The 15,540-nt window shown below is 53.7% G+C and overlaps 8 protein-coding genes across 8 annotated transcripts; 3 read left to right on the top strand and 5 right to left on the bottom strand.

Annotated features, from left to right (window-relative positions):
- Positions 1-1,421: 1,421 nt before the first annotated feature.
- CPAR01_03829 (uncharacterized protein) lies at positions 1,422-2,310 on the top strand (the record flags this gene model as incomplete). The annotated part of the gene is made up of 2 exons (XM_060488115.1): positions 1,422-1,948; positions 2,010-2,310. 2 exons carry the CDS (start codon positions 1,422-1,424, stop codon positions 2,308-2,310), a joined length of 828 nt encoding a protein of 275 aa, XP_060352321.1.
- An 876-nt stretch (positions 2,311-3,186) lies between these two features.
- CPAR01_03828 (uncharacterized protein) lies at positions 3,187-4,149 on the bottom strand (the record flags this gene model as incomplete). Its single annotated transcript, XM_060488114.1, has 1 exon — positions 3,187-4,149. One exon carries the CDS (start codon positions 4,147-4,149, stop codon positions 3,187-3,189), a length of 963 nt encoding a protein of 320 aa, XP_060352320.1.
- An 872-nt stretch (positions 4,150-5,021) lies between these two features.
- On the bottom strand, positions 5,022-6,520 carry CPAR01_03827 (formyl transferase; the record flags this gene model as incomplete). Its single annotated transcript, XM_060488113.1, has 4 exons — positions 5,022-5,862; positions 5,928-6,043; positions 6,098-6,168; positions 6,244-6,520. The coding sequence occupies 4 exons, from the start codon at positions 6,518-6,520 to the stop codon at positions 5,022-5,024; spliced, it is 1,305 nt and encodes a 434-aa protein (XP_060352319.1).
- A 496-nt stretch (positions 6,521-7,016) lies between these two features.
- On the bottom strand, positions 7,017-8,210 carry CPAR01_03826 (uncharacterized protein; the record flags this gene model as incomplete). The annotated part of the gene is made up of 2 exons (XM_060488112.1): positions 7,017-8,132; positions 8,190-8,210. 2 exons carry the CDS (start codon positions 8,208-8,210, stop codon positions 7,017-7,019), a joined length of 1,137 nt encoding a protein of 378 aa, XP_060352318.1.
- Positions 8,211-9,973: 1,763 nt separating this feature from the next.
- On the bottom strand, positions 9,974-12,636 carry CPAR01_03824 (glycosyltransferase family 28 domain-containing protein; the record flags this gene model as incomplete). Its single annotated transcript, XM_060488110.1, has 3 exons — positions 9,974-10,497; positions 10,890-11,716; positions 11,915-12,636. The coding sequence occupies 3 exons, from the start codon at positions 12,634-12,636 to the stop codon at positions 9,974-9,976; spliced, it is 2,073 nt and encodes a 690-aa protein (XP_060352316.1).
- Positions 10,597-11,475, top strand: CPAR01_03825 (uncharacterized protein; the record flags this gene model as incomplete). Its single annotated transcript, XM_060488111.1, has 1 exon — positions 10,597-11,475. The coding sequence occupies one exon, from the start codon at positions 10,597-10,599 to the stop codon at positions 11,473-11,475; it is 879 nt and encodes a 292-aa protein (XP_060352317.1).
- Positions 12,637-14,058: 1,422 nt separating the features above from the next.
- On the bottom strand, positions 14,059-14,728 carry CPAR01_03823 (uncharacterized protein; the record flags this gene model as incomplete). Its single annotated transcript, XM_060488109.1, has 2 exons — positions 14,059-14,245; positions 14,475-14,728. Coding segments are annotated over 2 exons (441 nt in total), but the record flags the coding sequence as incomplete, so codon positions are not given.
- Positions 14,729-14,930: 202 nt separating this feature from the next.
- On the top strand, positions 14,931-15,399 carry CPAR01_03822 (uncharacterized protein; the record flags this gene model as incomplete). The annotated part of the gene is made up of 2 exons (XM_060488108.1): positions 14,931-15,109; positions 15,240-15,399. The coding sequence occupies 2 exons, from the start codon at positions 14,931-14,933 to the stop codon at positions 15,397-15,399; spliced, it is 339 nt and encodes a 112-aa protein (XP_060352314.1).
- Positions 15,400-15,540: the final 141 nt, after the last annotated feature.

Genomic DNA, 15,540 nt, shown 5'->3' with positions numbered 1-15,540 from the left:
AGGCGGGATGTGCGTTTGGATCTGCTTGCTCTGTTACATCGCGCTCTCGTCCTCTTGGCACACTTGATTGTCATTCTGCTGCCAGAGCTTGGTCTCTGCAAGGTTTTGATTGAGGAGATATGCTCGTAGGCTCGCAGGGCCCGTAGTCCAAAAATGGACTCTTTGGTTTCTGGGGCTGGTGTTGAGCAGTCGAGTGGCTGGCATCGTACGGCGGCGGATTCCCTACCTCTCGCCTCCATACCCATCCCTCGACCCCTACCCAACCGAACCGACCACTCACAGTACACGCGTAGACGCAAACTGGTCCTAATCTTGAGGCGACACCATGAGGCCGAGACGACTCTGGACAGGCTGACCTTGCTTTTCTCCATGGTTTGGTAGTGCTGTCGATCGATCAGCAGTGTTTCGTCGCGTCCGGGCTGGGGTGTCTGAAACGGACAATGCGTGGGCGCCGGGATGGACGTGGGCGTGAGAGGGGCCTGCCAAAACATGCCGTTTGAGCCGCATCTGAGGCACTAAAAATGCTGGCGGGGGAGGCTATCGTAGCAATGGCGGCATCTACATGCCGCATTCTCTATGTGCCGTGGGCAATTCTTCTGGTTTTCGAAAACGTCGTTCATGGGAATAGAGTCCGTGATGTTTCTTCTTTCGCCCATTAGCGCCCTCCCACTTTCCGAGGAAGGGGGGGACACGTCAGGTTTATAGCGTGTAACAACTGTGAATGTCAATGATCACAGATTTTGTAACACATGATTGAGGCTCAAACCAGGGCAATCTGGCCTGTCGACGGCAGGTGTTGCCGTGAGGTCAAACAGAAGAATACGCCATAGAAACGGCGCTAGAGCCATGACCACTGGCTAGCAGTACCACGCCGAGGAATATCCAAGTTAGCAAGTAGGACATTTGACATTTGGGTTTTTTTTGCTTGCTTTCGCCATCCCATTCGGGACTATGCGCTTACTGTAGACAGAGTAGAGAGCGAAAGAGAGCGAGACCGGGTGTGAGTGGGCACAACCGGCCAGGCACTGCGTAGCGGAAGAGGGGGTTGAGACATGCCATCTGAAGGACGATTCGTTGGATGGGCGAGCGACTACTATGGTGTCCAGAGTGCGTTTGGTATGTCGGTTTCGTGCGAGTGCCGTAAAAGAGAGGGGACGCTGGAGATGGGATGAGTATCCACGGACGGTTGCGAGCCGGCAGGGGTCGGTGGATGGAAATCCGCGAGGGGTGTAGGAGAGGGTTTGGTATAAGACTTGGCCACGTCTTCCCCCAAAATCTTCTCCCAACGGTCCTGTCACCTGCGGTCATCTCATCCTCCCGATCCCTTCACTTCTTTACACTCGCCTTTCTTTTATTGCGGCCGGACCGCCTTTTTTTAAACACCCCAAACGACGAAACGTTCCACTCCATCAGCCGTCAATATGCAGCTTTCATTCCTCCTCGTTCCCCTTCTGTCCATCACGGCCTTGGCCAAGGACCACAATGGCGGTGGCGGCAAGAACTCGACAGAGGCTCAGTGCAAGCGCTTCCTGAAGGGTGAGAAGTTGGTCAAGGTCGCCGGCAACGATACTCTCCTCGCCGAGATCACCAACAACAACGCAACAAAGATCGACTTCATCAAAAAGAAGGCCGCCGAGGTCCAGCCCAAGCTCGACGAGGCCAAGAAGAACTCGACCTTGATGACGACCTGCGACCAGGTTCGTGCTGTTCAGCAGGAGAACGGACAGTGCCGCTTCATGAAGCGCATGGACAAGTTGGAGAAGCTGGTTGCCAATGAGACTGCCCTCAACGCTGTCACCAAGAACAATGCCACCAAGGCCGACAAGCTCAAGGCTTTCGCCCAGAAAGGCCAGGCCAAGCTCACCGACCTGCAGAAGAACACCACTCTCCTCTCGTACTGCTCCGTTCAGACCACCAAGGGAGAGTGCAAGCAGATGAACAAGTTGAAGTGAGTGACTCCTCTCAGCGCTAATTCGATGAGCAATATGCTAACCACAACGCCACTATAGCAAGCTTGTTGCTCTTTCCAAGAATGACACTGCCCTGAACGACAAGTTCAAGGGCAACACCACCAAGATCGAGAAGTTCAAGGCCAAGGCTGCCAAGCAGGAGGCCAAGCTCAACGCCATGATGAACAACTCAACGCTCATGGGCGTCTGCCAGCAGCTCAAGGCCGGCAATGGTGGTGGCAGCAAGGGCGGATCCAACAACAGCCAGAACGGTATCGACAGCGGCGCAGCCGGTGTCAGAGCCGCTGGCGCCCTCAGCTTGGCTGCCGTTGTCAGCGTTGTCGTCGGCCTGATGATGTAAATCATCAGATCGGTGTGAGTTGGAACTTGTTTGCGGGGCATAAACGTGGTCGTCGGTCTCGAGTAACAACGCGGGGGGAGACCGGCGCCATCTGCCACGACCTTGACGCATGCATGCGTCTTGTACAAAACCGCTGTCGATTAGCTGGGGATACATCTTAGTGTTTCACTCATTCGGATGGCTCGACGTGGACCTGACTTGGTCAGTCTGACGTTAGATGGGCTCCAAGCTATGATTATATTCATATGTAATGAGTGGCTCAAGGGTAATGTGTTGGTAGAGCAAAGAGAAAATTGGAAAGTTACAGTCGTTACCAGGTTGTCTAGGTGTGATCAATGTGTGATTTGTCTAGTCCCGAGTTTCCGCAATCGAGTTCCAAGGGTCTATGTCTGCTGTACCAATTCGTTCGAGTTCTTCATTAGCTTGGCTTCTGGTACTGGATAAGATTTTGCCAAATGTTTCCCGCAGCATTACCAAGTCCGAGATTGGCATGTACATGAGGATGGTGTGCCAGGTGGTGGGCAATCTATGGGTTGATGGGATTTCAAAATGCGCTGGATAGACATTAGCATGGTAACTGAGACATGAATGATTGATCTTCCTACCGACTTTGCAAGAAAGGAAAAATTCGAGAAAACTTGGAAAGCAATTTACTCAATGCTCAGATCGACGGCAAAAGATATGTCGAGTAGCGCCTGAAAAGCTCCTATAGGCGTTTCAGACTCGAGGGTCATAACGCTTATCATAGTTCGTAAATGTCACGATGATACTGTTCGATTAACAACATACCTGTGTATTGTCATGGCTCTTTCAAAAATTGCTGGAAAAGCCTTTGATCCTTCCGAATCAGAAGAAAAGAATGTGAGAAGAAATGCTCTACATGTCGAAGTAGTCGCATGGCACATCCAGGAGACCACTGTCAATGCCTGTACCGGAAGTGATTGCCGCAATTCTCTGTTGTAACTCACCATGGAAGGCCGCTTTTTCAGCGGAAGTCCAAGGCAGTATGGGGGACCACCGAGCAGGAGGTTTAGCTCGGCGTCCCCGGCGACTACCGGTCCGGCCGCCCCTGACCTCTGGTCTAGAGTCGGAACCCCGGGTCTTCCTAGCGTTCCGGGTTCGCCTTGGCAACGGAGTGCTTGTAGTATTGTCGTCTTGGTTATCCTTCTGCGGCTCCGCTCCGAAAGCCAACACTTTCTGGAAGGTGGGCGTTGCGGTGGAGTTTCCGGGAGAAGACGGAACGGGATCACGGATAATGTCGTTGTCGTTGTCGTCGTTGACTTCGGCGACGATAGGGAGGCGAGTGACGGGGGATGCGGTCAGCAGACTCCACGTGGGGCTTCGGACACCGGTCGGAAAACACTTGCTACTCTCCGCAGCTTTATGGTCGTCAGGAATCTGGTCGTCAATCTCATTCACGAGATTGGCCATACCTGCCGTCGTTCCGCGCGAGGACACCTCGCTAGTGACGCCTTCGCCGTGATGGACTGAAGTCTGGACATCATGCGATTGAGCTCTCAGAGTCTCAGCATAGTCGCTCAGGCTTGGGGCAGCCGAGCGACGGAACTGAGGCTGTGGTGTGACGAGACAATATCCCGAGTAGCTGCCTTGCAGATTCTCCGTTGCCGTCTTTGGTTTGGGTGTCGGGGCCAGTGATCGGCGGAACGGGGGAGGTTCGACGATACCGACCGACACTGAGCTCTGATATGAGTCTGGGGAAATTGTAGAGGACAAGACGGAAGATCTCCGAGACTGCGGCGTGCTTGTCTGAGCTGGTTGAGGGTCATCGTCTCGAAAACTCTCTGTGGTTGCTTGAGGGGAGCAGATCGCAGGAGACATGTTGAATATGCTGATAGCTTTGATGGTGATGTCGTGGGTGCCTGCAAAGGTCCTGGAGTGTGTATCTTCTGCCTGCGCAAAAAGGTTTCTAAGAGACTGTTAGTTTCTCTGTCTTTTGCTTGAAGTGCTAGATGCCTCGGAAAGAATAAGAGTTACTTGTAGGAAGCCGGGTGTTTGCAAGAAAAGAAAACAGAGAACGTGGTAATATTTGGTTAGTTAGCTCCGGACGCCAGAGTGGAGGAGATGGCCGATGTGAGGAGGGAGCGGACGGGCGGAAGGAAAAGAAGATGAGTTGAACAACATGGAAGGAATCAGATTTCGAGACTGACCGCCAGCTCAGTCGATTTTCGAGTGGGTACCAAGCAGTGATATGGCTTAGGAAGGAGCAGCTGCGAGAAAGTCTGGGGCGCCTTCCTCAATCCAGAATCGCTCGACCTCCTTACTTAGCCTCGAAAGAAACGGCCTGAAAGGTAAGGTAAGATATAGCGAAGGGAATGAACAGGTTGTGCCAGCAAAATGGAGATTCGATAATAGAAGGTCTGTATTGATAATCACTTATACGAGAGTAGCCTTGAGAGTCTTTTTTCGCAAGTCTACGGGTCGCAACTGACACTTGAGAAGATTCCATGAAGCACTCTGTATGGTTTTTCTCATCGACCCAATTCCAAATTCGACATACTCCAGGCAATAGAGATATATATCAGACAAGGCGCCAGGAACCATAATAATGTGTTATCGCGATTCCCTGTCCACTAGCCTAGTCAGGAATCTCGCCTAACATACGGAAAGATGACCAGTTTGTAATAGTTCCAAAGGAACAGTGATCAACCTCATCACTGCATTTTCCTATCGTACACCTACAACACTGATATCTAAAAGGGGACAAGGGTGAATTCCGAACACCTTCCAGTGAAGCCGTTATTGTAGTCATCTCCGACTACGGCGAAGCTCTTAATGGCGCTCACAGCAGTACGTTCCGCCGAGCCCTCGACAATCATGGTCGACACCTTGAGGACCTTGTCGCCCTCAACAAGGGGAATCAAAATGCTCTTCCCGTCCTCGTGCTCAAAAATGGCACGCTGAAGCACTTTCCAACACCCGTCTTGCGTCCCCTGAATCCAATTGACAAACTTCACCTTCTTATCATCCTCCGGTGAGGCATCGTCTGCAATTATTCGGTCTTTCCTATACCCCCTCAATTGTCTGTTAAACTGCTTAATATGCTCAGGCATATCCTCGAGGGGTACGGAGTCCACCCGTCCTAACTTAATCCTCTTCTCTGTGCCCGTGGTCTGGCTGATTGCAGAGGACCACACGCCGCCCAGCACGCGCTGCCGCGTCGCGATTTCGTCGGCGGTCCACTTCGACCAAGCAATCCAGCGGTCGTGGTTTGTGATCTTCGGCGCGTGCGGAGGTGCTCCGAATGAGTCCTCCATGAACCCCCAAGTGGATTGTTTCCAGCCGACGTTCACGTGCGGAGGGACGTGGAGACCTCGATGTAGACCGTCGACGAGCATCTCGGCGGCCGGCGGCGTGACAATGTCGAGCAGCTGCTGCGTGCTGCAGTTTTCCGGGATCGGGATGCCTGGAAGCGGCGTCTGAGCCAGAATGTCACCGTGATCAAAGTCTTTGTGATCTAGGGTCTGAAGCGTGATGCCTGTGTGCGTGCGCCCTTGTAGAAGCGTATGTTGGAGGGGCGCGGGACCGCGGAAGCTGGAGAATTTGGTGGTTGAGAGGGCTGTGTGACGATGGGGAGGCAAACGTGGATGAGAACTCACTCTGGGAGCAGTGATGGGTGAACGTTTAACCCTCCGTACTTTGCCATCTTGAGTAATCTCGGCGGCACGAAAAGACCAAAAGAGACGGCAATGATGAGATTGAAGTCGCTAGGTGGCTGCGTGCGTCAGTTTGATGGCACTTGATTGATGGGAAAGAGGAGCCGCAATACCTGCCACTTGGTAAACGTGTCTCTCACGTGAATCGGTAAACTGAGTTGCTGAGCGAGGGTCTTCAACGGAACTATTACCAGTTGTCAGCTCACATTAATCATCCACTGTCACCAACCTCATGAGAGTCTAGACGGCGCCCACATACCCTCACGAACATTCTTCATCCCTCTCCCCGACGGCTTGCTTGGCCGAACAACGACTTCCAGCGACTCAATCAGTTCCGGATTTCGCTTCCTTTCCGCGGTCAGAGCGGTCAGCGCCGCGCAGCTGAAGTTGTCCGAGCCGCAGAAGAGGATCCGGAGCGGGTCCGAGACGCGGCCGGCGCCGGTCGCTGCGCCGGAGTAGAATCGGGCGCCCGACCGACACGTCGTTGCAGCTGGCACCCGCGCAAAGGCGGCTGATCGGAGGGCCAGCCACGTCATTATGTCGAATGATGCTCTGATTATTTGCGAGACATTTTAACTCGTAAAGGTTTCTTATTCACGGGTGCGATATTCTCGCTTCAATCGACGTATCTTTTTTGATGGCCTTCAAGGTCTCATGAGATGCTGAGTAAAAGTGGATCTTGGACGGTATGCCACCTTAGGTTTGAGGTTGTACGGGTACATGCATTTGAACGCTTTATGCATCCAGCGGGGCGAACTCCCTATAATCGTCCTGGGATATCGGAAGGAGTCAATGTCAGGCTGATGATTGGAAATGGACCTTGGTAAGCACACAGAAATAGAAAGAAAGCAAAGAAGCAGAAAATTTTCGAGCGAGAAGTAAAGATTCGGTTTGACTGAAGTTGTAGGCCATAGCTTTTTGTAGTATACTTTCGAGGCTGTACTGCAAAGAAATGTTTTCACAAAGTCTGTCCATTTGCAAAAGTGCAGCGATCAATGTTGCTGGTGTGTATTCGATTGTATGCCAAATCTTCTACGAGACCGCCCAGTCGCAGGCGACGATCCATCTACCATCTTGTAGCTCAATTTCCCACGCAGGCTGGGAAATCGCAACGACACTACCCACGACGACAGGAGCCTTATGTCCCAGGCCCGTCAACTGTCCCTCCCCAGCCAGCATAAGCCGCGCCGCAATCTCTTCTCTTACATCCCCGTCGCCCATGATCCTTCGTCCCCGAACAAGGTACATTCTGTTTTCATGACGAACTTCGTCAACAACAACACTCATGACTAGGTCAGCCGGACGGTCACCGCCCGTCCAGCCCTTGACCTCTGCCAGCCAAGTCTGCAGCTCTGCCGCGAGGCCCCCGGCGACGTACTTTGCGCCTCGCCGCTGTGGCGAGAACACCTCCGGTAGGCCTTGCTGTCGAATGACTTCGGATTCAGACGGCTTGAAACGAGGGGCGCGATGAAAGGTCGGCTGCGTCTTGACTGGGTCTCCTGCAGCGCGCTTAGGAACAACCAAGTCGTCCTCAGTCCTGGGCACACCCTCGCGGAAGGGAAGCTCATCATCGGCATCTGGCAGCTGCTCGTCACCGTATCCGCTTTCTTCAGGGAGAAGCTCTTCCTCTTCATATCCCATGGCAACGTCTTCCTTGGGCTCCTCCTGCCAGCTCAATGCTGGCGAGACCGAAATCCTTCTCCTCTTTGGTGTCCTCTCCTCAGTCTCGCTGTATAAAACACTAGGCGGCTCCGAGTCAATCTCGATCGAATCGCTCACCGCGACGACCATTGGCGGCAGCTCATCCTGATCCTCTGTCGGCGAATCGCTACCGACGTCAGAGTCGGTGTCAATCCTAGGATTCTGCCTCTGCGTCCCAGCTCCTAGCGTCGGTCGCGTCGCCGAGACGGGCGCATCTGTCGGGGAACTATCCAGAAGATCGTGGATCGGGTCTCGGTGTCTCGACGGTCGAAGTGAACCAGGGAACACGGGCGTCGCGGGCGGTCGCTGAGTTGATGACGGAGGGGCGAAGCGGGGCGTGGGCTGGAAGCGCTGGCTGCCGGCGAAGACGGGCGGGCCGCTACCTGGTGTCTGTTTTTGCGATCCTGGAGGTTTCTTGGAAAGCAGAAATCGACGAGGTGTAGGTGTCTGCAAAGAAAATGGTTAATGAGCGACGGTTCTTGGTGTAGTGACCGCAAGACTCACTGATGGCGGTGGTTGCGTCATTGGGGTCAGCCAAATGGACCGCGTCTTCGTCTTGGGAATTGAGAGGCGAGAAGAGGCGCGGTCATCGCGTAGGCCTTCTCTCTAGAGATGTGTATTTTCAAGCAGGTTGGGCGGAAAATTCGACGCTGAGTTGATGTGAAGGCACAAGCCGGCGGCGGAAGCTTCGTGAGCGATCACATGGAGCGCATGGAGTCGCGCTAAGCACTGCAGGCGTCATCGGGAGTGCGCAATATCTGCTACATGCATAACCCCTTTATACAACCATTTCCATCGCTTCAACACTGGAATGGTTTTTGAGAATTTGTCAAGTTCACTGGTAAATAGTGTAGAATTACTACCAAAAATGTATACTCGTGGTTGAGATACTACTGTTCAAGAACAGGCTGTCCTCTTCAATTTGGCGCATGGCCTCCTGCAAGTCGAGCAATTGGTCATGTGGCTCCGGAACACAGGGAATCAGCTTTCCCACGGCCATAGGCAGAAATGAGATAGAGCGCGCGAAATCTCACGAGATCTGCATTTGATTGTGTAAACCTACAGTCATTCCAAGTTGTTCTACGAGCGACTTGGCGTGACAAGACCCGAAGTCAAAGTTCCACAGACTTCAGCCATTGAGGAATCTGCTTTAGGATTTATGAAGTTCGCAGTGATCTCTCTTGGGAGTGATCAACTCTACCGCGAATTTTTGATTTCACTGTTCCAAGGGCTCAGAAGTATTTCAACTTCGGAATAGACTTATTAAAGGTACAACTCTTTCTCAGTTCGCTTCATACTGTTTGTGCTTTTGTGAGGATGAAAAGAGGAGGACTTGAGAACAACGTGTTCATGTGCAGGACGTTCATCCAAACAAATCAATTTTACACGGGAACTATCATGACTGGTAGTGGCAAGCTATCGTATTGGCTAGCTGAAGAACCATAAAACACCTTTCTGGTCAATCAAACCTCCTTGTCGTGCCTCCGACCCTTCACTGCGATTTTAACCACCCCTGAGGCCATGCAGTTACTGCTGAGCCCACCGCCATCAACGCCTTGAGAAATCTAGAGACGAGAGCTTCCAAGATCAATCTGAGAATCAATCGAAATACCTTGCGGAGGGAATAATATTAGATGAATAACACATCGTCGAGGAGTACCACCCTGGACTGGATCCAATTACAGATTCAAACATGATAAATGCCCGGCGGGAAGAACGGCTGACCGACAGATACGATCAAACGCTCCCCAAATCAAATCCAATATACACATCGATCACGTCTCACAACCGCACGCAGCAAGCCGCCTGCACGGCCAGGATGCCGAAAGAAAGAAGGAAAAAACATCCCGAAATCGTACACGTCACGCACGCAGCTATCCTACCAGCCTACCAAAACTTACCTCGCCTTACCCCATGGCTGGCAACACAAGAAGTTGACGTGGCCCGGGGCGCCGGCTGTCCGCATTACGGTAGATGCAAGTCCCGTGACACGACGTGGCATGTATCGGAGAATATTCGTATCCTTTAGAAGGTATCCTCTGCTTACACGCCCCCTTTTTAGAGGATCAGATGAACTTTTGTGTGACGGAACAGGCTAGATGTATCCGCCACAGGCTTGCCATCAACCCGAAGTTTCTTTCCATTAACAAATATCTTAACAGTGTAACTCGACTCTAGCCACCGGAAGAGGTCCTGATACACATCCTACCAGCCCAAAGAACTATCCGCTCACTCTGAATCTCGATTGCAAAGTGACCGCATTATTGTACAGTATTAACAGCAGCTACTCAAGCCTTCTTCCGCTCATCCCACCTCCTAATAATATCCCCAATCAAATCCCTCCCACTCTCAACCCCCTCAACCTTCAACTCCTCCGCCTCAACCCTCCCCTGCCGAATCCTCGCCTCGGCAACAACATCCCCCACAGGTCTCTCCCCCATAGCCCTCGCACAAAGAAGCTCCAGCTGCCGAAGTGTGATACCCAACCCGCCAACAAGAACATTGACCAGCGCCAAAAGCACCCTCAGAAGCGCGAGCGGCACCTCGAGGATCACTCTTGGTAAGCTTCTTCTTCTGCCCCCCTTTCCTTCTCCCTCTCTTCTACCCGCCAGGAAACGCGCCGGCTGCGTCACGACGGAAGCTAGCTCGACAAAGGGCGCGAATAGGAGAAAGAAGAGCATGCGCGGGTAGGAGTACAGCCGCGGGTTACTCGCGTAGAGCTTCGGCTCGAAAGGCGAGGCGAGTTTGTAGAGGATGAAGTCGAGTAGGTTGAAGAGGCCAAACGCCACGGCGGCCAGGATCGTGAGGGGAGCTTTGAATACCAATAGTCAGCCATAGTCTCAACCATAGGAGTGGTATACAACAGCATCATGGAAACCACGAGAAAGCAGCCAAACTCACCTCTCAAAACATGAAGACCCAATCTTCCCCATCTCCCCGTCCTCCCATCCGTAGCAACACTCCCAAAAGCCTTTTGCATCCCGAGAACCAACCCCGTCACCGGATCCCCAGGCCCCGTCAAATCAGGCCACTTGACCACCTCCAGCACCTTCAAATCCTCCCTCCTAACCCTCCCACTCTCAACAAGAACATGCGCCGCAACAGCAGACAACTTCCTCTCCCCTCCCTCTCCCTTCCCCGTCGAAGCTACCCTCCAAACAGCAGGCCGTCCATCATAAACAACACACCTCCCCTCCCTCTCACAAACCCCAACCGTCTCAAGCACCTTCTCAACACAAACCTCCTCCCCAGGTCTCTCCCTCTTCACAGTATCCGCATACCTCTCCGCGGCAGCCGCATACCCCGGCTTCAGAAGCTCCCTCAGCCCTTCCTCGAACCTCTGGCTGTTCATCTCCGCCAACCCGTACTTTGCTTCCGGCCCGCACCCGACAGCGTGGATCCTCGTGCCCCAAAACGGCTGGTCCCCGGCAACGGGCACCACGAGCGTAGGCCGCCCGCTCCGGAGCGCCATGGCCGTCGTCCCGCTTCCCCCGTGACACACCACGGCCCTGACCCGGGGGAACAGCCACGCGTGCGGCGCCTCGTCGAGGATGAAGATGTGTGTAATGTCTCTATGCCCGCCGATGCTGCCCCCTTGACTCTCATCGTCTCCCTTCCCCACGCGTCCAACATCCTCCTTAACAAGGTTAGACCACCCCTTCCCAACAACAGCCCTGACACCAACCCTCCTCACCGCCTCAAAGATCCCCTCAAACACGTCCTGCGCATTCGCAAACGACATGCTCCCGAACCCGATATACACCGGCGGCGTCTCAGGGTCCGCCTCTAGGAACGCAACCAGCTCCGGAGACGGCGTATACTCTGACGGCACGTCCTCGAATACGAAACCCGCAACGTCGATGTTGTCCGCCCAATCACTTGGCTTCGGGAGCAGCCTCGGCGACCAGAGGTACGTGCAGGGGACGTTCATCCTGTTGTACTGGCTCAGCCACCAGGCGGGGGACATGTTCTCCAGGCCCATCACGTTAACGCGGACGTCGTTGATGACGGATTTCATCGCTTCAAGGAACCTTGTCGTGTGTTAGTTTAAAAACGTAGAAGGAGCCCTCCCCCTTCTGAGGTATCACTTCGCCCTGCCGTAGCTCCTCTGATAATGTGATGATATGCCCAACCCAAAAGGGGGAATGACCCAGAACAAAGCATGGGAAACAAAATATCGAGAAGCAAAGAACTGGAAAGGGGAGAGAAGAAGAATAGGAAAAACTCACATAAAATCCTGAACCCACCAGGACAAAACATTCTTCCACCGACTAGGCCCCTTCAAAGCCCACCCAGCCTGTGAATGCGGTATCTCCCTCGAGAAAATCCTCGGGTTCATCCCAAACAGGTGCAACGGCACACCCAGCCTCGCCGCCGCAGACGTCTGGTTATACACATGCATCGTAGACATGACCAAATCCGCCACAAACGCTCCCCTCTCCTCTCCTCCTCCTCCTCCTCTTCCTCCATCAACCCCATCCTCACCATCGTGATCAAACCCAAACCCATCAACGCAAGCCCCCCACCACCTCTCCCCCATCTCCCGAAACTCCTCCCGGATCACAGGCACCAGCGCATTCAGCTCCTTCCGCGGAAGCAACCGCCTCTCCATCATGGTCTTGATGTCCGTCCTGCCGATCCCGTAGAACCCGACCTCCGCGGCCTCGACGGCGGCACGGTACGGCGGGTGGCTCGCGATGCGGACGCGGTGGCCATGACGGCGCTGCAGGAGCTTGGCGACGGCCAGGGAGGGCTGAAGGTCGCCGCGCGAGCCCATGAAGAGGATGACGATGTTGAGGCGCATCATTGTGCCCGGCGGAAGATCCGGAACCGGATACGGATCATCCTTTGGTGATGAATTGGAGCTTGACGTCGTCATTTCGTTGGGTGTTGATGCCGTGGTGTTAGGGTGGTGCGTGTCCCTGTTTTGGCTGTGCTCTTCAAGGGACATGATGGACCGCAACAACCCACGAATGACAATGGTCGCGTCGCAGTTAAGGTAGGTTCACCTACATCTACCCATCAATTGTGATGTTGCAAGAAACATGGGAAAAACATATTGATCTTAAGTCACGTTGTACGGATTGTTCGGTGCTTGCTTCTTCTCCTATTCCTCCAAAATCTTACGTGAGGCGTTAATTAAACCTAGGTAGGTCTTTTTCTATTACAACTGGGCGCAGGCCAATGAAAAGCCTCGATACACGATTGCCCTGGCTTGGAAATATCTAGGCAACAGGCCGAACAAAGCAATACTCCAAAGTTGTAGTCAACCAACACCGCCCGGGACTATACAATATCGCGATTCCGTGTTCATGGCCAGCCCGTGACCCGCAAATTTCACGGGTGGCCGGACCCGTGAGGGTAGTGTAGTCAACCCGGGCCTTTGCGTCCGGAAGTTTGGGGGGCCCACCACTGCGAGTGTGTTCGGGGAGCTCTCGGCGTCCCATGGACCAGGGAAGAGGAGACAAGGACAGTTGCACATGTCGTCTCTTATTCGGATTCGCCACCTACATCTTCACTCACGGACCAACCCACCATCGTCATCTCTTCATGAAGGATGTGTGTGGTGTGTGGTTGTCACAGATCAATCAAGGCATATTTCTCTGGTCCGTTTTGTTTTTTCGCCATACTGGACAGATTCAAAGTTCAGACTGCACGCCGAAAGGTGCCCTGATCCCTGGCCTCTTCAGGCCGCCGATGCGAAGGTAAAGAGAAGAAGAAGAAGAAGTTTAGGAGCACAGGTAGGTGTGCGATCGGACGTGCCCTCCATCCCCTTTCCTCTCTCGAGTCTTGTCTCTTGTGGCCCGCCTCCCAACTTTTCGGTTTCGCCATCAGACGATGACACATGTGAGACTATAACGCCGGATGGGAAAGTCGAGAAAGACCGACGGGGAACAGATGGAGTTACATCTGTCCACCACGTCTGAAATTGCCTCGGGCGGTTGACGCAAGGGGCAAATGACAATGGAGAGAAAGAGAAGAAAAGTCTGATGGTCGAATGGACAGGCTCTCTCTCTCAAACCGTTGCTGTGAGACGCACAGCAACGCTACGACGTTACGACCGACTGACTCGAAAGGGAAACCCGATGTTGTTTTTGTCTCAAGCAGTCACAATTCTGGTCAAAGGGCTTAGCGAAGAGCACTCTCAGCTTCCAGAATACGAAAAGAATGAAACAAACAACGTTGCCCCAGAGGCCCCAGACAGGTGACTTGCTGCTTGTTGTGCCCACGGGCCCTTCGATGGAAGCTCTCAGTCTTCTATATTCGGCAGCGGCGTTTGTCTCAAGGCGCGGACGGAAATTGGAGGATCTTGTGGGGGATGAGATAGCGGCTGAACCGACCGAGGGCGGTCCGGTAGATCGAGTTCGCTTGCTCAAGCATTCGGCTCATCACCACGGATGACTGTCTGCCTGCCTGACTCGCTAATCTGCAACCATGCTGGTGACTGATGGTCAATGTCGATGAGCCGACCGCAAAGGACGGGGCAAAACATGAGTTGACTTGTCGTGTCGTGCATGCCGCCATAGCCATAGCCATAAGCCTCATTTGGCATCTGAGGCCTTCAAACACCTTTTTGGTATGCTCAATGGCTTTGAGACACGCCTCAAAGCCTCCGAGGAACACCGCATGCCTCGCTATCATTGACCAAGGCATTTGCATTGTGTCGAGCCAAGTACGTAAAGAGCACGCAGTAGGCCAGGCGTAACCAGACCAAGGTTGGTTAACCTTAACGTTAGCGGCCTTCCACTGCAGGCACCTGACACGCCTCTGCCGACCGCTCGCACGTACTGGTGCATACGGGCCATGTTGGTCTCGCGGAATATTTTGTGATTCGGGCACCGACGGGGGTTAGCAAGGCGCCGCCTCTGCAACGTGTGTGCAACGGCGCATGGCCGTAAGCAGAATTTGGGACGGCGTCGGTCCACAACACTTCCAGCGTCGTAGTCGCAAGGAACAGGCCGCTGAAGAATACTCCTCGTCCCCTCGTCGTTCGAACTCTTGGGGCCACCAGAAAGATCCGCGAAGAAGGGAGATAGACGGAAAACTGGAGATGGTGTGAAGCTCGTGCTGGCAAATGACAGCGACAAGTGGCAGTGGCTTGGTTGAGTGGCACTGGAGTAGGTCCCGAGTCTTTTTTCGTATCATGATGGCGTTAGTGCAGAGGATAAAAGTTGAGATGAAACCATTGTAAATCACTCGAGACCGGGGTCTGAGGGTGCAAGCTCGAGAGGTTGTCGCTTCGAGATGATCGGCGCAGGGATATCGCCCTGCAGCAGTCCTTGTCAGAGGTTGTTGACCTGGGCTGGCTTTGGAGTTTGGCGGGCTGGTCTGTCGGCGGCCACAGAGGGCCTGGAGACAGCTGAGTCCTGTCTCGTCCGTCTCCGGGTATCTTTGCGTAGAGGCCTCGGGCCCGAGGCCGAAGGGTAAGGTGTCGAAGGCGAAGAGCTAGGAACAGCATCCACTAATCAAGCCTCTCAGACGAAGACGTGTCGTCCGTAGCTTGATAGCGTCGTAGGGCGGGCAGGCGCTTAGTTTTTCCTTACTGTGTCGTAGAAATGAGGGTAAAAAACTAGATGAAGCTGGTGTCGGTACCGGTGCCCATGGTTTCCGGGTGCGCCCTGGAGCTAGACCTTGTCGACCCAAGCTTCCGTGGGCCGAGATTGCGTCGCATCCCTCTCCGTCAACTCATCTTCTTCGCGGAAGCCAAGCTTGAGGGACCTGAGCTGCTACCAAGACAACTTACTTGAGGCCATGGAAAAGGCGCTAGGTAGCACCCATCGTCTTTAGTGGGTGGACTGGCCACGATCCGGCGCATCTCGCAACGTGTGCGATGGGTGCCTGTGCTCACCGACTT

This window comes from Colletotrichum paranaense (genome assembly GCF_030867605.1).
Source record: "Colletotrichum paranaense strain IMI 384185 chromosome Unknown Scaffold_3.1, whole genome shotgun sequence".
Lineage (NCBI taxonomy): Eukaryota > Fungi > Ascomycota > Sordariomycetes > Glomerellales > Glomerellaceae > Colletotrichum > Colletotrichum paranaense.
The sequence above is the reverse complement of the archived record's forward strand: the minus strand, read 5'-3'. Positions and strand labels throughout refer to the sequence as shown.